The sequence below is a fragment of the Vipera ursinii genome, assembly GCF_947247035.1.
Source record: "Vipera ursinii genome assembly, chromosome: Z".
NCBI classification, from domain to species: domain Eukaryota; kingdom Metazoa; phylum Chordata; class Lepidosauria; order Squamata; family Viperidae; genus Vipera; species Vipera ursinii.
Genome location: NC_139517.1, coordinates 118,588,263 through 118,610,059, shown reverse-complemented (window position 1 = coordinate 118,610,059; position 21,797 = coordinate 118,588,263). Strand labels below are relative to the sequence as shown.

Genomic DNA, 21,797 nt, shown 5'->3' with positions numbered 1-21,797 from the left:
AACATTTTGCATACATTAAGTTATAGAACATCATTCTCACATCACACTAGAAGGTCTTCGAGTTATTTAGTTAAAATAAGTGCTTCTTGAATACTGCAAACATAAAAGGAAGAAAGAGGAAAGCAACAATAGTACTTTTAAGAGGGAAATGTTGCACAATGTTTAAAATTCCACTTCTGTTTATGTAGGATCAAATTCAAGCTTCATAATAAACTTTCTAAAACAGAGGGAATAAAAGAGTTTAAATGACCTCATTAGATACAACCCAATGTTTATTTAACCCTCAACTGTTAAGACTGCATTAGTATGACTCTTTTTATGTTGATTTCTATTTTTTTTTAACAAAATGCTTTAATTGAGTGATGCCTTCCTAGAGGCATTGTGTAATCTAAAAATAGAATAAATACAGTGACTAAAATGAAAAAGCAAATCAAATGTTACCTATGGGAAAAAATTACAAACTTTGGCGAACTTTCAGATGGATAAACAAATGAGAGGTAATTTGGGTAAAAACAAACTAAATTGTTTCTGCCCTGAAAGAACAAAACACAAAAAAGTCACCAATGGTGATGTCTCATATGAATCATCTTTTGCATAAATTTTCCAGTTTATTCTGTGTAAGATAGCTACTGAGGACATACTGCGTATGAGCAGATATATGAAACCCTGAAATTGTGTAACAATATTAGGGTCTACAATCATGTTACCAGAGAAGTGAAAATAGCTTTGGCTCTGTTACAGGATAATTTACATGAAAATAGTGACATACTTGAAAACTAAGGACGTTCCTGGTGTGGCACAAACATATAAGCCAATGATTTACTGAATCTGAGAGTACCCTAATAAATAACTTATATGGATTTGCTAGAGTTAGAAGAGTATCTATAACCATAATCTTTAATTATTCACAGTTCTTAAAATGAGAAAGTAGAAGTTACATTGAAGCCATTACTTAGGTTGGATTGCTAGAATAACACCGTCAATTATATCAGCTGCATTCTTTGTTATTCAATATCCAAAGCAACATATAGTTTTATAAATGCTACTATTAAATGCTGCTGTATTATTTTTTATCTTACTGCACTGTTATTATGTTGGCATTATGTCGGCATTAATACTTTATAAGAGAGTCAGATTAGTATAATGATTAAGGCATCAGACTAGAACTAGACTAGCAACTATCCAGTCCTGTCATAGTTATGAAGCCACATGGGTGACCTTGAGCTAGTCATTTCCATAGCCCTAAGAAAGAGGCAATGGCAAGGCCCCAAACATTGGACAAATCTTATTAGTTTCCCTTTAATTCTTTGTTAGCAATCCAAAAATTTACACACAAACACACACACACACACACACACAGACACACACACATATATGTGAAACTAAGCGCTCCCAATTCCAAAGTTACCGTGACAATGAAGAATAAAAAATAAGGGAAATGTTCCTTGAAAGGCAAGTGATGAAAGCAGAAATAGGTAATGACAGCATTTTATGAACAACTTCTATTTTAGGAAATGGTTTATAGTATTTAGATAATGGTTTATGCTAACTATGAAGAACAATGACATATATTTCCCATCAGGTTCTCCAATTTGCCTAAAAGTTTAACAAGTATGCTGCTGCAATACAAAGATATATTTTAGTGAACAAAAATAGAACCATATATCCTAGTTATAATTTTCCAAGAGCTAACTTTGGTTAATCAAAATATCAGTTCTGCCTTCTATGATCTAAAAGAGTTCCTTTCTGAATTGGCCACTTTCTGTTACATTACACACAGGATTCTATACTGATCAGCCAATAGAAATTCATGGATAACATCTCTGAAATATCTTTTTATTTTATTTTATTTTTATTTTTCGAATGGGAAAAAATATCTGAAGATTGTCCACCTGTAGAAATATTGAATTTACCAAAGCTGACATAAATATTAAATATTCAAGAGCTGGCATAAGCTTCTAAGGTTTTTCTTCAATATTAAATAAGTACATACATTAGCAAAGCTTTGCAAACACCTGAAAACTTCTTTGTAAAGGTTAACCTCAAAGCCACTTAATACTCATATGACCGGTTTTCTCCTATATAATGTCCTTTTCTTTTGATGGGCAATGTCAGTGATGACTAGGATCTATTACTGGACCCATATGAGCTTATATATTTCCACAAACACAATAAAACACAATTCAATTGAAGATGACTCCAAAACCATATGTTTTAATGTATTTTCCAAAATTCTTTGAAAAAATCATTTTGCTGTTTGTTGCCTAATATTTTTAACCATCTTGATTTATTTTATTTTGGCTAAGAATCTGACTATTATTTAAATCCATCTCAAGGTAGATAGATAAGTGCATATTTTTTAAAAAGTATGTTCCCAAAGTATTGATAAATTTAATTTAATTTAATAATTTAATTTAATAATTTGATTTCTATACTGCCCTTCTCCCAAAGGACTCAGGGCGGTAAACAGGGCAATACACAATAAAAATCGAATACAAAAATTAAAAAGTCATTAAACATCATGGCCATAAAATCAATACATATTAAAGTTAAAACTAGTTTTAAAAACCCAACCCCATCCCGTCACACCAGGCCAGCTTGTTCGAAAAAGAATGTTTTGAGATCGCACCGGAAGGAGCGAAGGTCGGGGGCCATCCGGAGCTCAACCGGTAAGCGGTTCCAAAGGTCTGGCGCGCCCGCAGAGAACGCTCTCCCCCTGGGGGCCACCAATCGACATTCTTTGATCGGCGGCACCCTGAGGAGGCCCTCTCTGTGGGAGCACACTGGACGGAGGGAAGATATTAAACTCTACAGTAGCATCATGCATATTTCTACTGTTGGTTAACTTTAGCAATGTATTTAGGAGAGCTCGCCCACTCTATCATATTTTATTCTATGCATGCTAGGTACTTTTTATATACTTTCATAATAACAAAAAGTGAGCATGGTGACTCGAGTGGTTGAAATGCTGGACAGGAGGGTTAGCAAGCCCGTGTTCAAGGTCTGAGAACTGCCATGGGGTGGTATTGAACTCTCATCCTTCATTCCAGCTCCTGTTGGGAACATGAAAGGAGCCCCCAACTGAGCATCCCCAGGGCAATGGTACTGTCACCAGCTAATCGTTTCAATCTGGAAGTGCCCCAGTGCTTCTGATTCAAATGCAAATAATAACAAAGAATTCAAAAAAAGCATTAATGGCATCCAATCCAACTTCCTGCTCATTACAAGAATCTAGATTAAAGCATCATGGCAAAGGCACTATATCTTCTTAAACATTCTTCTTTCTGGTTCAAACTGGCAGCCAGATCTGTCATCTGCAGGCCACGCCTATTGTGTAGTGGGTTCTGGACCGCATGGAAGACAGCAGGCAGATGAGTACAGCAACAGCTCTTTATTGTGGGTAGGACTGTACTGGACAAAGGGGGTTACCTGTACCCCTTATATACCTTGCCAGGTACGCTCTTGGCCAATCCATTCATCTGAATCTCCCGCCGAAAGCTAACCAGCCAATACGGTAACGGTACAGCACCACCTGGTGGTATTTGCTGAGCTGCTGCTTAAACCCCATACATAACACCGCCCATCCCGGCTCAAAGGCAAAAAAACGTTGTGATACATCACAATATATCACGTGACACATGCAAAGGCTGGGGATTGCATCACAATGCAGTTTTTCGCTTTTTTTTCCCCATTACAGTTCCCCCATGATGGACATTGCTTCAAGACTTATGCACCAGTAATCTGTTATCCAGCAAATTGACGCAAGTATTCCCCTATTTAGAAGCCAGGGATTTATTTATTTATTTATTTATTTGTAACTTTGATATAAAGATATATATTCATTTAAACTTTCAACAAAAATATTCTTTTAAATAAATCTGTTTCCATTGCAAAATGAGATCAATTTTTTTCACTCTACAAACAATAAACATTGCCCCTTTTTGGCAAAACACGTTTGGATTATTGATTATTTTTGTCATTTCTTTTGCATTGTGGCCATAATACAAAAGAAATAAGCTCTGAAATATAATACTTCCTATTAAAAGCCTTTTAAGAAGCAACAATCAATAGAAAGGGCAAATTCCACTAGTTTTTTTTTTCCTTAACATGCTTTTTTTTCAGGAACAGAAGTGTGTGGTTTTTCCTTCATCGTCATGAGTTTACCCATGTATTTTATTGCTATTTTATGAGCAATTTTCCAATTTTTTTTCCAGGCTTTGAAGACTGCAGATGTCTACATCTGATTCCAGACTCATGCAGCTGCTTCCTAAGTTGCTTCCAATCTTCTCCACATCTATGAGCATGTGCTTTAAAAAGGTTGGGGCTCTTTTAATGATTCAGAACCCAGATATTAACATATGTGTAATTGAAATGTAATCTGATGTAAGCACAGGAGAAAAAAAAATATTGTATATAAAAATATATCAGCAGGACAAATAGAATTAACACTGATGAAAATAAAGAAGGAAAGATTTAAAAAAAACCCGTATTGATAAAGAAAGGAAATCCTTTCTTGGCTTGTTATAAATAATGATGAAGGGGCCACCATGATAGGCAGCAAAAGAAAAGAAAAGAAAAACACAGTTTTAATAACTGCTGAATATGACGGGATAGCTAGCTACAGAAAAAACAATGTAATTGAGAAAGCCAATATTACAATCATATAAAAATGAAAAAGAAAAACATTGTTACAAAGCCATGAAAAACTAAGGAAATAAGCAAGATAGGCAGATGGCCAAAAGAATTTTCGTGACATAACATCGAAAAGGTGGTGGGCTTATTAAAAGACGTTTGGGGTGAAATTAGCAAAAGAAGAAAATATTAAACTTTTAAAAAGTATCTAGGTCAATTTACTGTGATTTTGATAAGAATTCTACAACTTTGACTTCAAGCACTGTATATTGAGTTTTTTTCCTGTTGTATTGTAACCTACACAAAAACATGTCAAGTGATGGATGGATGGATCACTCTATTGCACATGGAACCCTTTTTTATGTCCTCTTATTTTCCACTGCAAATAATCCATCAGGGTTTGCTTGCAACAATACTTTACCTCTTTACTGTAGTGTTATTGTTTACCAATAAAACAGAATGTTAAAAAAGAAGAAAATGCTTTAAGATGTCAAAATTATTTCCAAACATTTTAAAAGAGTTAATTTCAAAAATTATGAGATGCCCAATTGTTCATTTTTATTGCCAATTTTGAAACTGTTATAGCAAAAAAGAGCTGACTGGAGAAATCCAAATAAACAAAAATTTACTCTTTTAAACTAAGACAATAGATAAAAGTTTTATGGTTAATTGTAAAATAGATAAAGTCAGAGCTTTGTACTTCCATAATTTTTTTTAAAAAATCTGCACATTGTCTGCCTTCATGCCACAGTATCTCACTTTTTATAGAAGATTCCACTCTCAGATTAAGCTTTTAAAGATAATGTTAGAATAATAAATAAGCATTGCATTACTGGATGCATGTAATTAAAGCTTTTCTTGACATTATTTTTCTTAAGAAGAAATTTGCTCAATTAAGAAACATTTTATATATTTAAAATGTTCCTTTATACAAAGAGGAAGTGGTATCATTTTAGTTCAGTTCTAAAATTACAGTGAATGTTTAAAATGGTTATTCTTCCTCAAATTATTAACACATAAAGCTTCCACAATAATTCAGAAAAAAACATTCTCTCATTGTCCATCCAGCCTTGAAGAGCTACTAAAAGGAACATAAGAAGCACATTAAGTTTATATAAAAGCAAAGTACATTCCTCAAACTCAATTACTGTAGCAATTATCAGAATTACAGGTGAACTAAGATATCTCATTATGGAATTTTTATTGCAAAATCATCTTACTTAATTTACACATTGACACAAGCAGAGAGTCCAAGCATCAGCTACAATTTTTAAACCCTACTTTTCTTACTTTTACACTCTTTGTGTCTTGTTTCCTACCTCCAAAGAAAAGAAATGTGGGCTGCAGTTATATTAGATTACCTTCTATAAACAATCCCATTTAGTCAACAAATTCTGTTAAAAGTTTCTGTTATGAAAAAGCTAACAGGTGAGATTCTAGGTGTATCAATATATTATTTATTTGCAGTGCTTTTTTTGTAAAAGAAAAAGGTGCCGGAACTCACACGTTATACAACCTGCCTTGCCTACCCTATAAGCTTCCATCCAAAAAAGGTGCCGGAACTCCGTTCTGAGCGTTCTATGAGAAAAAAAGCCCTGTTTATTTGTATACCACCCAATCCCCAAAGATTCTGGGCAGCTAAATCTCATCATAAAAAAAAACTTAAATTAAAAAAGAGACAGAAATTAAAAAAAAAAGTAAAACAATCAAATCAGAAAATCACAGCAAAATTATTTGCAACCCCACTTCTGATCAAAGCCTCACCTCCTTTTATGTCCTATGCTAGACAAAACAGATGGGTCTTAACAAACATCTGTGCAACATATAAATAACTGTAAAATATTTTTTTGTTTATGTATGTTAATACATATATAAAAAGCTAGTATGTAAATTTGATGAGTTAAATTATTTTCCTTTTTATCTGGTTATAACATGTATTGGCTGACAGGCCGTACTCAGCGTGTGGTCCTCAATGGAACTGCATCTACATGGAAGGAAGTGTATAGTGGGGTGCCCCAGGGCTCTGTTCTGGGCCCAATGCTCTTCAATATCTTCATTAACGACTTGGATGAGGGGATAGATGGGGAACTCATCAAATTTGCAGACGACACCAAGCTGGCAGGAATAGCCAGCACTCCAGAAGATAGGCTTAAGATACAGAAGGATCTGGACAGACTCGAACACTGGGCACTATCTAACAAAATGAAATTCAATGGTGAAAAAAGTAAGGTTCTACATTTAGGCAGGAAAAATCAAATGCACAGGTATAGTATAGGTGGTACCTTGCTCAATAGTAGTAACTGTGAGAGGGATCTCGGAGTCCTAGTACACAATTACTTAAATATGAGCCAGCAGTGTGCTGCAGTGGCCAAAAAAGCCAAGACAGTGCTAGGCTGCATTAACAGAGGGATAGAATCAAGATCAAGTGAAGTACTAATACCACTTTACAATGCTTTGGTAAGGCCACACCTGGAATACTGCATCCAGTTTTGGTCACCACGATGTAAAAAAGATGTCGAGACTCTAGAAAGGGTACAGAGAAGAGCAACCAAGATGATTAGGGGGCTGGAGGCCAAAACATATAGGGAACGGTTGCTGGAATTGGGTATGTGTAGTTTAACGAAGAGAAGGGGTGACATGATAGCAGTGTTCCAATATCTCAGGGGCTGCCACAAAGAAGAAGGAGTCAAGCTATTCTCCAAAGCGCCTGAAGGCAGGACAAGAAGCAACGGATGGAAACTAGTCAAGGAGAGAAGCAACCTAGAACTAAGGAGAAACTTCCTGACAGTTAGAACAATTAACCAGTGGAACAACCTGCCTCCAGAGGTGGTGAATGCTCCAACACTGGAGGTTTTTAAGAAGAGACTGGACAGCCATTTGCCTGAAATTTATTTATTTATTTATTTAGTTATATTTATATACCGCCCTATTCCCTGAGGACTCAGGGCGGTTTACAGGGAATTAAAAATCCAAAATACAAAAATTAAGAACAAATTAAAAAGTATTAAATTAACCCTGTAGTCAGTTAAAAAACCCCAAATTAAAAATTCTTCCTCAGTCTGGGCCCGAGAGCTGAAAAAGCCAGGTCTTCAGGCCCCGGCGGAATAATCGGAGGTCGGGGGCAGTCCTCAGCTCCACCGGCAGCTGGTTCCAGAGGGCAGGCGCTCCCACTGAGAAGGCCCTATCCCTGGGTGTCACCCGCCGGCAATCTCTCACCGGCGGAACCCTGAGCAGACCCTCCCTGTGGGAGCGCACTGGGCGAAGGGCGTTTGATGCCGGCAGCAATTCCCTCAAATATCCCGGACCCAGGCCATGTAGGGCTTTATAGGTGATAACCAGCACCTTGAATTTCACCCGGAGGGCAACCGGAAGCCAATGCAGCTCGCGGAGTAGAGGTGTTACATGGGAGTATCGGGAAACCCCCATTACAACTCACGCGGCCGCATTCTGCACCAGTTGAAGCCTCCGAGTGGTCTTCAAGGGCAGCCCCATGTAGAGAGCGTTACAGTAGTCCAAACGGGAGTACAGTAGTTATTGTTACATGTAGAGAGCGTTACAGTAGTCCAAATGGTATAAGGTTTCCTGCCTGAGCAGGGGGTTGGACTAGATGACCTCCAAGGTCCCTCCACTTATTATTATTATTATTATTATTATTATTATTATTATTATTATTATTATTATTAAAAATTATAAAAGATTCCAATTATAAGAGGGATTCAGGCTTAAGAGTTATAAGTGAATGTATTATATGAGTTATAAATGAATAGCTAACATCTTTTCCAAAAATCATACTAACAAATATACAAATATTAATGAGCAACTGGGTGGCATATAAATGATGGATGGAAGGAAGGAAGGAAGGAAGGAAGGAAGGAAGGAAGGAAGGAAGGAAGGAAGGAAGGAAGGAAATGACCAGGCTGAGCCCAAGGGACGGGTTAAATGCATCAACAGTCTCAAGTCCCTTAGTGCCCACAAGAGATCAAAACCTAGCTTAGCTTGAATTCCATTGACTCTTTTTTTTTAAAAAAAAACTTTTTATTAATTTTCCAATATTACAATTATATGTATGTTATTAAAAATCTCCAACTATTACAGCCAATATTTCCTCTCTTTTTTCCTTTAATACATATTGTCTCTTGTCTAAATTAGCATACTTCTTATTTTATCCATCAGCTATTTAGTAATTTTCTGACATTTATCAATAATTTTATATATATTATTTATTTTGACATTCCATCTTTAGACCATCAATAACCTTATAGATTTTCCTGACTTTAATTTTGCATTAATATTTAAGTTAAATGTTTAATATTTGTCATTTCCAAATTTCTGAATGATGCCACTTCCCTTTGTCACAATTCTCCCCAACACCTAGTGTTCCAGATACACATCTTATCTATCTCATTTCCATATCAATAGATTAGTAGTACAATATAATATTCTTATTTTCATTATAATTTCCACATATTGTAGATTCAATAACCAAGATTTCTCCCATTTCAGCATTTAGTACCTCCTCTCTCTTCTTCTTTATGTCCCATCTCTCATATTTAGGCTTATAATTTTATTCTTATCAGTACATCCAAACATATTGATTATGTTACATCACTCTTAACATATATATGTCTTAATCACCTTCATTTAATCTTTATAAACAATTCAATATTTCAATTTAACTATTGATATGCATACATCTAGGTTTTAGTTAGCCAACGTTTTTCTTTATCTTCACATCATAACTGTTATGTTTTGGGGTTTGGAAAAACACCTATTCACTTGCATACTGGAAACTAACAGTTCTCCAGCACATGTACTGAGCTCTAACAGTTCAGGCGGGAACCAAAATAGCAGGAATAATGGGTTCAATCTGATAGGTTGTATGATGGTATATAAAGAGTGCATGTACACCCTAACCCTTCAGTACAGTTCTGGTTATCAATAAAGTTGCTGTTCCTCTGTACTCACATGCCTGGCATCTTTCCTGCTCATTCGAACCCAAAATACAACAATAACAATATCTCATATTCAAGATACGGGTCCTATCTACTTAGATATATTCTATTTTAGGCCTCTTAGATATGTCCACACTCCATTCTTCTTCAGTCTTATTCTGGCTTTTTTTCCTTTGCGATGTCATTTTCCGTGTCCTTGCTTCAGGATCATCAAAGAATTCTTGTATTGTTGTATCATATTGAGGTGACCATCCAATCTCCATTTTTGGAGGGTTGAGGGGTCTGGCAGAGCTACCAAATCTTCTCATTATTTTCTCCTCTTGACATAGTTGTCCTGGACTGTCTATCTTTTCTTCCATCTGTTTCTCATTTTGATCTTCAAATTCCTTCTGGTTTATGCAGGAGGTTTTTCCCTCCATTCATTTTGTCAGATTTTTTTCCGAATTTTCTCTTATCTGTACTTGTTGGGCAGTTAAATCTTCTGTCAAAATATTTGATTGTTCATTTTTTTCTGTTGTATTCTGTACAGACAGTTTATTAGTTGTAGTCAAAGTTTAGGTTTGCTTATCTAAGGTGCTTTCTAGTTTTTCCCCAAAAGCTCTTATTTCATCTATGAGAAGGAATTGGTAAGTTTGGCAAGTTATTTTCATCATAGCAGAAATTTGTTTTTGTATTTCTTCCATAGTAAAAGTCTGTTCCTGGTCTTCCATAGTAATCAGTTAAATTGAAAACTTTTATAGTTCTTTTTTTCCCCTCAGTGAATAAGAAACAGCTAAGACTCTCACAGCTGGTGTTCAAGGTTGTTCTTATCTTGTTTTCTAAACTGTCAGCCAATTCTATTTTCTTTAAAAATAACAGATTGCATTTTCAGGTTTGGCCACAAGATGTCCCCCAACTGTTTAGGAAATTCCCTTCAATTATTTCTTCTGTTTTAGGAGGGAAAAGCCAAACTTTCAAATAAAAATAGGAAGTAAAAAGTAGATAATCAAAAGCTTTTAATCCACAAGTTTAAAAAAATAAAAGTTCTAATTGGGATCCAATTATTTTTTCAAAGTTTTTTTTTAAACAAATCTCCCCTGTATATTCAATCGCCGCTGTTTCTGGAGGGAGGGCTAAAATCCCCCTTCCCTCTCCACAAGGGGGAAAGTACTTTAGCAGCTTACTTAGGTGGAAAAAAAGTTGGAATTTAAGAGAGGTAGATCTCACCCAGTCTCTTCCACACTGCTTTAATGTTGCCTGATGGTAAGTGTGACTTCGGCTGTCCTCAGCCTAGTGACCGGCTATATTGCTATGCCTGATCTTTTGTCCACCGGTTCAAAGGGATCGCAGGCACTAACGGGAGAGTTGCTGCTCTCCCACATTTCTGCAAAAGCCCCTCCTGCTGGTCGCCTCTCCGGGGCAGCTTTTTGGTCCTTTTAGGGCCCCCCAGCAAGGCAAAACTGGATGTGGAAAACAAGAGCCATCCTCCAAATATCCATAGCGGCCACATCAGCAAACCAGAAGTCTTGAATTCCATTGACTTATCTACCACCATTTTGTTTTGACCATTAGTAGTTCAGATTCTTGTAGAGTGCATAAGCTTGCAATAAACTTTTATATTCATTTGAATTACCTGGATGTCCTGATTTTCTCTTGCCTGACATTAGATAGATGGATAGATGGATGGAAATAGATAGATAGATAGATAGATAGATAGATAGATAGATAGATAGATAGACAGACAGACAGATCTAAAATGGGACAAGTTTGTATTAGATGTACATGAGTTTCCCTCCATCATTTTTCAATTTGACCAAATTCTCTGAGCAGTGCAAATGTGCACACATTCATTTTTCTGTTTTTTCCTCTTTGATGTGTGCCTTGTTCTTACTGACACTTAAGCAAAATATCTCTCTCTCTCTCTCTCTCTCTCTCTCTCTCTCTCTCTCTCTCTCTCTCTCTCTCTCTCTCTTTGTGTGTGTGTGTGTGTGTGTGTGTGTAAATAACAGGAAAAGAACAGCCCACCCAAATAGGTATGCTGAACTTTAGCTCCTATTTAGACAACACCATCATTTTCACTGCATATTAGAATGAAATTATTTGAAGCAGTACCTTTTACAGTTTAAATCCTACATTGCTTCCTCCCCCTTTTCTACAGCTTAATGTACACCTTGCTTTGCACTTCTGATGTTCAATATGACAATTAGTTATTGATGCAATTGGTATTCCTACTAATTTCTAACATCTCTCACACACAGTCTTGTAAATTAGTATAAATAATTAGCATAAGTATGCTTACAGAATACAACAATGCAATCCAAGAAACACACTTTTAGGAACTATAACACACTGTTTCAGAATGGTATTTTATATTGTTCCAAATACTTAATATCTTATGTGATTTACATTCCTAAGTACAGCAATTCCAAAGAGAGGACAGCCCTTTTAAACTTGGTCTCCTTCCTCATTCTGGTTCTGAATCCCTACAGCTCTCTGACTATATATAAGGGCACTTGATAAGGGAAGGATGGCATAGCGTTAAGAGAGTCTTCCTATATTGTCTTCCTGTACATGACTGAACCTCCCCGTCTACAATATCTCCAAGCAAGAGGATTGGTACAATATAGGTTGACTTGGAGCAAATTTAATAAATGTATGTATGTATGTATGTATGTATGTATGTATGTGTGCAGGTAGTCTTCAACTTGCAACCAATTGCTTACAACCATTCAAAGTTATGAGGAATCTACCTTGGGACTACTTATACCCCAGATTTGAGGTTCAGACTGCCCTTCTACTGAAGTCGCATGACTAACTTCCAGGCTGCATTTACAGCTATTTACAGTGCCCTGCAGTCACGTGACCACATTTTACAACAGTTTTGTTGAAAACTGGCATTTAGTTCCAATTTTCATGGCAGTCCATTAGTTGACTTAATGACTATGGCAGCCACTTCCTAACTACAATGTTCACTTAACGACTTCTGCAAAAAAGAGTTGTAAAATCAGGTTGGTCAGATTTTTTGATTATCATGACTTTTCATCACAATGAGCAGACTCTGTTACAGTTGTTAAATCAAAGGCTACCTGTATAGTGGAAAAGATCCATTTGATTTGGAACATATTGCCAAATTTTCACGTATAATATCAGAACTTTTTTCCAATGCAATACTATGCACCCAGTATATGCACCTGGCATGTTTTGCATAGTTTGAATAATTTATAACATATTTTTTTATTCTACAAACTAAGATGAATAAATTTTCCAGAAAATTTAAGTGAGCTTTTCCACTTAGTCTCTAATATTATGCTTACAATTTTGTTCCTAGAGTTTAAATTTATAGAGTTTATAATTTACATTTATAAAGAGACACAAAGAAGTTTAAAAGGTTGAAACAATTCTGGGCATGTAGAAAAGAGCACTATAAACTACTAAGGTCAGCTTCAAGAGAATTACTAAGTTTAGGATCAAGGTCCTGGACCTATCATATTAGCTTTCTCCCAGCTATTAAATGATCATCAAATTCCTTTGTGGGCAGGAATTTTGTCACATTGAAATGTGGGCCTCTCTTTCATTCCATAAGTAGATGATTAGCATACAGACAGTGATATGTGATTTTAAAAGCTAAGAACCATGAAAGTACATATGATGTTATAGATCTCAGATATGATAATTGAAGCCTATTACTTTATGCCGTGAGTAAGAGATCTCAAATGATCTGTTCTAGGATCCATTTGTTTGTTTTCCTAGTTCTCCCAACACCAAATCTCTCTATACTCATTCTATCCTGCTTTTTCAAAGTCCAAATCGTTTCCATACTTTTGCTAAAAAATAACCTAAGTCATCAGGAGCTAAGCTTAAATCTTGTTCATATGATATAGATCTGAGACAAGGATAGAAATCTTTGCTGCAGGGCTACTAGAAGAAAGTAGAATCATTTAGGGAAGAGAAAATATGTAAATCCTTCAAGACTTATTAATCATACCTAGTGAGAGAGGTAAAAAGTATTACATATCCTCTCCTCTGTAAGTTTTAATCTTAACCATTTTAAACATAGTTTGATAGATTCCTATTCCATATTTTGAATATTGCAATAAACTACTGCTGAATTATTATAAAATCAAACCTAATTTAATTGGAAATTTTTATGTTTAGCTTATTTATTTTCATTACTGATTTATTCTATAATTACTGGTGTTATTATTCTGTTCAATGATCTCTAGTCTACTGTTCAGAGAGAAAGTTGTGTCAAAGTGTGAGTGTTATTACTTAGATAACTGAATAGATAGGACAAAAAGAGAAAATGAAGGTGAGAAGGAATGACGTCGACAACTGCTTTCCTGAACCACAAAATCTCTGGATCATTTTGTTGTAGATTCACTTGTTGAGGTATCTCTCAACAGTTCCAGTGCTTGTTCTCATAAAAATTGTATCGCAACTACCTGAATTTCCAGAAAATTTTATTTGGAAATCATAGAATAAGACAGCAGAAGGAAATAAGAATGCGCAAGGTTTGCGCATGTTGATGCACATACCAAGAATTAATTGTTTCTTATTATGTTGAAAGATGACCAGCCATCATCTAGTTTAACATGGCTTTCATTCTCTATTCCTAGTGGAGATGCCGATTTTAAATGGTATGTGCATTGCATACCCATATTATACATGCATTTGGGATAACAGTTAACCTATGAAGATGTAAAAAAAAATTGGCCACATCCAGCTTTCTCAAGCCCTTTCCACCCCATCAGAAAGTATCAAGATTATTTGCATAATTTCAGTGAATAACAGCTGTGCAATTTTCAATAGAACTTTAGCCAGAAATTAAGAAAAAACAAAATGTGCTTTTAAAAAATCCAAATTAATCCCAACCTTTTTCACAGTTATTACCATTCCGTTCTAATGCCCAAATAGTACTTGGCTTCCAGAATTTTTTTTTTTAAATGAACTGACCTTGATCACAAAAAAGCTACTTGTTGAGACTTCCGGTCCTGCGCAGCAGCGCAGCAATCGAGGGGTTTGAGACTCTGTGCCCTTCAGCTGAGTTTCTTCCTGTTAGGGGACACTAAATGGGCCAGAAGCCACCCCGAAGAGGTGGCAAAGAAGGAAGTAAGTCCCGGGGACCTTGGAGAGATGGTGGTCGACCTGATCGATCCAGGAGAAGCCTTCCATAAACCAACAGGAAAAGGGCTTGCCTAACTTCAGAGTCGAGCCTAAGCTGCAAGCAACCCAAGTCAAAAGCACTATTTTAAGCTGATTGTAAACAGCGGGTTTGAATATGGGTAAGAACATTGATTTTCTCTATCTTACTTATCAACTTTCCTGAAAGAAAAAAATCCCAAGAAGCAAAAAACCTCCGAAAGTGAAGGAGGGGGATTTTTGCCCCATCCTTTTATTAATGGAAGCAATGAATTAAACCTTTTATGGAGGATCAAAACATATTAAAATGAAATGACCTTCAAAACTCTAACAATAGAGAACAGCTGTGACAAAAAAGAAAACAATTTGGGCTGCAGACAAAGTGTGACTTACAAACTTCAGGGAACAAAAAAAAAACTTTTTGGATTACAAGTATCTATTTTACTCTGACCCCAAATCTATTTGCAGAGAAAAGAAAATTTGGATTCTTGGTCATCATGGGAAATCAGAGATTTATAGAAAGAAACTATCAAGAAAAAATAAATACTTTTCAAGAGGAGACATATGATATGTTTCAACTAATTCAAATAACAATTATTTCAAACCACAAAGAAATCCAAAATAACTGAAAATATAAACCAATTCATCTCAAATTTAACTTTACAACAAAAAAATCCCAGGAAACAACAACAGAGAAGGAACAGATAAAACAGACAACTTAATACAAATCTGAGGATAGAGAGTTAAAGATGGAACCTAACAAAACAAAGAAGTATGATTTAACCCAAGTGGGGGGGGGAAATAGAAGAAATACTGGATTTGGAAAAGACAACTTATACTTTGACACCACAAAACAAATTTGAGGATAAGAAAAAAGATTGGACAAAATGGACTTTAGAGATGCCAGGAAAAACACTAGAACTGGAGAGACAAAAAAATGATAAGAGAAGCAGAAAGAAAAAGAAAGAAAAAGATTTTCAACAAAAATGAATGGGCAAATGCTTCTCACAAAGATATTGTACTTGACTTACCTTTTATATCTAGAGTAACACCTACAAGAATATGGAAAGGTTCTTTGACTTAGCAGAACATATTAAGAAAGATACTGGGCAAAAGAAAAAGGCTAAAGTGAAAATTAAGAAAATAGACAATGGGGCCTATCAGAGAGAATATTTAAAAAAAAACCTGTTCAATATGGTTAAAGAAATAGAAAAATTTTGGTGGAACATTCAAAAGATTTTTAAGAGAAAGATAAAGTTTTCTCCGCAATTGTTTTTATTGGATATTGTTGTAGATTGTGATGTTAAAGAAACTAATTTGATGTTGAATATGATAACAGCAGCACGGTTACTGGTGGGACAATACTGGAAGAAGGATAGTTTGCCTACTATAGAAGAATGGGTGTTTAAAGTTTCGAATCTTGCAGAAATGTCTAAGATTTCTGCTTATTTGAAAGATCATTCACAGGAAAGATATATTTCAGTTTGGAGGAGATGGATAGATTATATTCAGAACAAATATGGGACTAAAAAGTTCCATTTAGCTTATGAGTAGATTTTAGGGGGATATTGTTATTGGTACTTTGTTTGTAGTTATGTTAAAGGGGAGTTAAAGCACATTATGAATTTGGTTAATTGTATATTATGCATAATTTTTATTTAGAATATGATTATTGTAACTATAATCCTATATTTAGCTCTGGGAAGTGGGGGGGAAGTGGGCGGGTTTGGGGTGGGGGGGATTTGGGGATATATTGTAAAACTTTGTTTTTGTAAAACTTTTTAATAAAAAAAAGAAATAGAAAAATTTTGGATGTGAATTTGACTTTAAGAGGGAAGAGCCCCTCAAGTAACATAGTATTTTCTTTTTCTTCTTTTTTATTTTATTTCTTGATATGAGTAATATAAAAGAGTTGGAATGGCTTATATAAAGGAAATGTTTTAGCTATCTAAAAGTGATTGACTAAGAAAATTACAATGGATTAAAAAATGTTTTGAATAAGAGTTAAAAGACTAGAGGACTTGATTTATTAAATGGAATACATTTTAATTATGGTAAAAAAAACAATGAAATTTTTTTGGAAATAAATATGTACAGTATTAGCTAATAGGAAATAGGGATTTTAAGTAGCATACTATTTTTTATTTTTTTTATTCTTTTTATTTTTTATTTTTTTTTAGTCTTATTTATTCCATAAGAAAAGTAAAAGTATTGGATTGGCTTACATGAGAAAAAATAGACTTAAATATTTAAATGTAATTAACTTTGAGAAAATCTTAACCAGTAAGAATGATTTGAACATTGTGGGAAAAACAAATGTAAACAAGAACTGTAAACAGGATCTATGATGAGACAACCAGAATGACTAGATAGAAAAGGAATATTATATTGATGTGATTATTATATTAAGGTGATTATGTTAAAAAATAATAAAACATATTTTTTTTTAAAAAGGCTACTTGTCATTGATGTAGAAGTTACAAAAGACAGATGTTATATTTTATGATGCTGTGCAGATGTAAAACAAAGGTGCTTTTCTCTTTTATAAATCAGGTAAAATAATTTTTAAAAGAAAAACATGGCTTGGAGGTACACAAAGAAGAACAAAAGAAGATTGAAGAAATTTGGATATTTTTTTGCATTTTCATATTGATTATAATACTGCAAGAAACATCAGACAGAGCACCATAATAAGTACATAGAACAAAGAGATAACTTATACAAAGCAGCAATCAGCTATTGCGTATTTAGATGAAAATGAAACATTTCACATAAGTTGAAAATCCTTTGATTTAAAAGAAAAGCTTTATATCAACAATAACTAGAATCAATTTCACATTAAAGTCTGCCTCTTCTGAAACTAAAGTAGCCTTTTTTTGGTCTTCTGAATTAATTGAAATGTTTTGGTATTTTTTAAACCTTTATTTTATTGATAACGAACCTAACAGATCTTTGATCTTTGCTCTGATCCCAGGCCTAATTTGGAATTAATCAATGACAGAATAAAGGGAAGAAAACACAGACAGTAATTATAAGAGCAATAAAAGTGAATATCTTATTAGCAGAGAAGACATAGATCCAAATGGCAGAAAATGAAATTTCCACAGAAAATATGAAAAGGAAAGAGATAAATTGGTTGCTATTTGGCAATGAGCTGGCACAGTCATGTATGTATGTGGTCATGTATGTATGATTTGATTCACAACAGAAGATTGCTTTCATTGAAGTTATTAGCCTCAACCTGTTATCCGTGTTTCTTTGGATGGGAGATCACCAGGGAATACTACAATGGAAGGTTAGCCTAGAAATCAAATTACATCTGAAAGAAGGCCATGGCAAATATATCCATATTGTTGCCAAGAAACCATATGAGTGTGTCCACAGAATTATCACAAACTACGTTCAATTAAAAGGAGCATTTTACCAGTACCCTTTAATGTGCCACAGCAGTGGTTCTCAATCTATGGTCTGCGGACCTGTGTGGGATCCGCAATGTCATCACAGAGGGTCAGCAAAGGCTTGAAAAAATGTGATTTAAATCTTGAGCTAAGTATTAGGGGTGGTGGGCCATGGCTTGCAGCCACAAAAGGTATTTAAAGAGGGGGGTCTGTGGTGAGGAAAAGGTTAAAAACCACTGTGTTATAGGGTTGGGAGCAGCAAATAAAGTTTTCCCTCTTCCTTGGCTTAAAGAAAAAGAGTATTCCTGGAACAAGGCAATAAATAAAGGTTATATATACAGAGATCTGAGAAAGAATGGCTTTCTGACAGTTCTAATTTTAATCTACTTAGATCAGGGTTCCCATTCCCCGGGCCACACAAACAAGCAAAGCCCCATTTGTGGGATCCTGGCAGCACACTAAACCACGCACTCTCTGGTCCCTTTTTTCATGAAACTGGTCCCTGGTGCCCAAAAAATTGGGGACCCCTGGCTTAAATCATCCTCTTCCCCCTCTCTATGAATGATATTGTAAGATAAAGATGCTGGAAGTTAAAACGCTGACTCAGAATTTTTCAAGAGGTACCTATATTCTGAACCAAGTATTCTGCAACGTACCTCTGTGCAACAGCTTCTCTAAGACAATTCTCAAACGATGAAGCGTTGATGGTGAAATTTCATACTTGTTTACATCTATCACTGGAAGTTGTTGACACTTCCCAAATACTCCATCTGCAGAAGGAAAGGAGAAAATTAGGAGATAAATAGAAAAGGAAATAATGTTATTCTGTGTTACCTCTAATACTTCAGGAAATTTGTATTATCCTTTTATAATATTTTCCACTTCCACAACATGCAAAATAAACCATGGGGCATTTCTATTATTCACCCTTCCATTCTTTTTATCAATGCTCCCATCTTAAGCAATGCCAAAGCAAAAAAAATAAAAATAAATATTCCTTGTCAAAACCAGAACGCAAAGGAAACACTGATGTTCGTTCTCAGAAGTAGTAATTTCCCCCCCCCTCTCTCAATACAGAAAACTCTGGAGTGGTAAATGAATGTTGAATCAATAATAGACAGCCAAAGCCAGCTTAATGTAGTGCCGTCTAATGAATGCAATAAAAGCGAGCTGCTCACACAACAATGAGATATTAATGAAACCTAATTTATTTAGCTCCATTCCATTTGCCTAAAATGACAGACTCTTCTCATCAAACTCTTTTCATATCACACCTTCTAATTAATTTAGGTCCTAATTAGTCTTTATTTAAAGAATTGTTCATTTCAAGACAAGCTTTCTGTGTGGGGAGAAGATAGGCGGTGGAGGGGAGTTCAAACATAAAATTACCTTTCTCCCTTCCATACAAAAAACTAATTTAGCGACTAGGTGTTTATAGTACCTTCTGACCATCTGCAGCCCTATGTTCTTAGAAAAGGAAAGAGAGGTATATTTATTGTTCTCTGCTGTATACAGTGATCCAAAGTAAACCATTCAAATGCAACAAGTTTAATTAGCATGCCGTTCTTTGTACACCGTGTTTTAATTTAGTAATTACTGCAGATATTGCATTTATAATCAAAAGGGACAGTGAAATTTGACTAGCAGAACCTAATATTAAGAATTAATTTACAAGTATCTTTTTCTGTGGGATTTCAACCACATGAAACAATTTTAAAAAATCTTTTCACAATGCAAGTAGTACATCTGTAATTTATGAAATGCAGAAATAATAATACTGATATAGACTTATATTACGGAGTGTATAGGTTTATATAAGCCTAATTACTCCTGCATTTTAAGAATGGAATAAATTATTAATCTAATATTGTTGGGAGGCAATTTAAAATAAAGAAATCACAAAACCTTCACATCATATTTTTGAAGCACAATGTCAGCAAAATTAGCTCCCAATTTATATGTTTTATCAAGGACAAAGGGGTTTCTACACTAAATCAAAAATCTTGCCATGCCACATATTTTGCATTAGAAAAATGCTTCCTAGTAAGGAACTTTTCATTGCTTACAAGAACAAAATGACTCTTTAATATTTCATACTACAGCATTAATTGTATATCAGTGATAATACAGAATATCCACCAAACTGCAGCAATGTGATACAAGTATGTTTCCCTTATGGATCCAAAGACTTATTTTATATTCAGTATTGATCAGTCAGGTGGCAATTCTGAATCAGGCAAGATGTAATTATCTGAATATTTAAACCTAAAATATACTGTACAGATTTTGAATTATATTACAGAGCAGTTTTTCTCAACCTTGATACTTTGAACATGTGTGGACTTCAACTTTCAGAATTCCCCAACGAGCACAGAGGAACTCTGGGAACTGAAGTCTGCACATCTTCAAGCTGCCAAGATTGAGAAATGCTATTACAGAGGATCAGCAAAAAGATGGATGTGAAATATGTAACGTTTAGCCTTGATCTTTGCAGTTTGCTAGACTCCCTAATAAACACATTCTTTAATCAATAGGTTCAAGGCCCTTTCTAGGGTACAGAACAAACTTGCCTGAAAGGCCATTCAGAATTTTGAAAATGTCTCTATCAGAAGATCCTTGTTGAGAACCAAGTCCTCTATAGGGAAGATAGTCAGAAAGGGAAGGAGAAGGAATGTTGTGTGTGTTTCTGTGGATGTGTGTATGCACTATAGTCATCTCTAGATTATAAGATAAGATAATCTTTATTGTCATTTTTTTACTGTGGGCACAATGGCACACATCAAAAATGAAATTTAGTTGCCCGCTCTTAAAGTGAGACACATACAGGACACACACCTAAAACATACTACATACAACATATGTATAGACCCACACCCCTACATATACATAACAAATAAATATTAAATACTGTCCATCTTGAATATATAACAGAAGGAAGAAGCTTGAGAGTTCACAAGGTTAGTGCTGTATGGAATGAAACTATGGCTGAATCTGGATGTTCTGCTACGGATACCATGAAGCCCCCTCCTCCCAGAAGGTAACAAGAAAAACAGGTCATGAAGAGGATGAGTAGTGTCCCAGATAATATACAGTGTTTTACAAAAACACCCCAAACTATTTTATAGAACATTACTATGATTGAATCTAATTCCACTTAAGATACCCTCCTGTTTGCCTAACAGAGCATTCTTTTAGTTCTTCTTTCCAGAGTCAGAATTTCGACATAGCAATAGCAGTAGCACTTAGACTTATATATCGCTTCACAGTGATTTACAGCCCTCTCTAAGCAGTTTACAGAGTCAGTCTATCTCCCCCAACAATCTGGGTCCTCATTTTACCGACCTCGGAAGGATGGAAGGCTGAGTCAAGCTTAAGAATCAGCAGAAGTAGCCTGCAGTACTGCATTCTAACCGCTGCCACTGTCCAGAGTCGCTTTGTATAGTGAGATAGGCAGCATACAAATTTAAAAGAATGAATGAATAAATGAATGAATGAATGATAATAAATAAATAAATAAATAAATAAATAAATAAACAGCACTCCCTAAGAATACGGCCCATAGGTAATTTATTATTTTTTTAATCCCATTTATATCCCGCCCTTCTCCGAAGACTCTGGGCGGCTTACAATTTAAGCACAAATCAATGTGCTTAGCAATAGCCTTCATTCTATGTATATGCCTGCTTATTAGGGCTTT

The 21,797-nt window shown here is 35.1% G+C and overlaps 1 protein-coding gene across 1 annotated transcript in view; it reads right to left on the bottom strand.

The window, feature by feature from the left end:
- Positions 1 to 21,797, bottom strand: part of PTPRN2 (protein tyrosine phosphatase receptor type N2) — a gene marked incomplete at its 3' end in the record, with an annotated part of 756,267 nt that overhangs the window by 619,141 nt on the left and 115,329 nt on the right. The window contains exon 3 of the mRNA XM_083376709.1: positions 18,757 to 18,870. Within this exon, the coding sequence (XP_083232835.1) occupies positions 18,757 to 18,870 (114 nt within the window). The remainder of the gene's footprint in view (positions 1 to 18,756; positions 18,871 to 21,797) is intronic.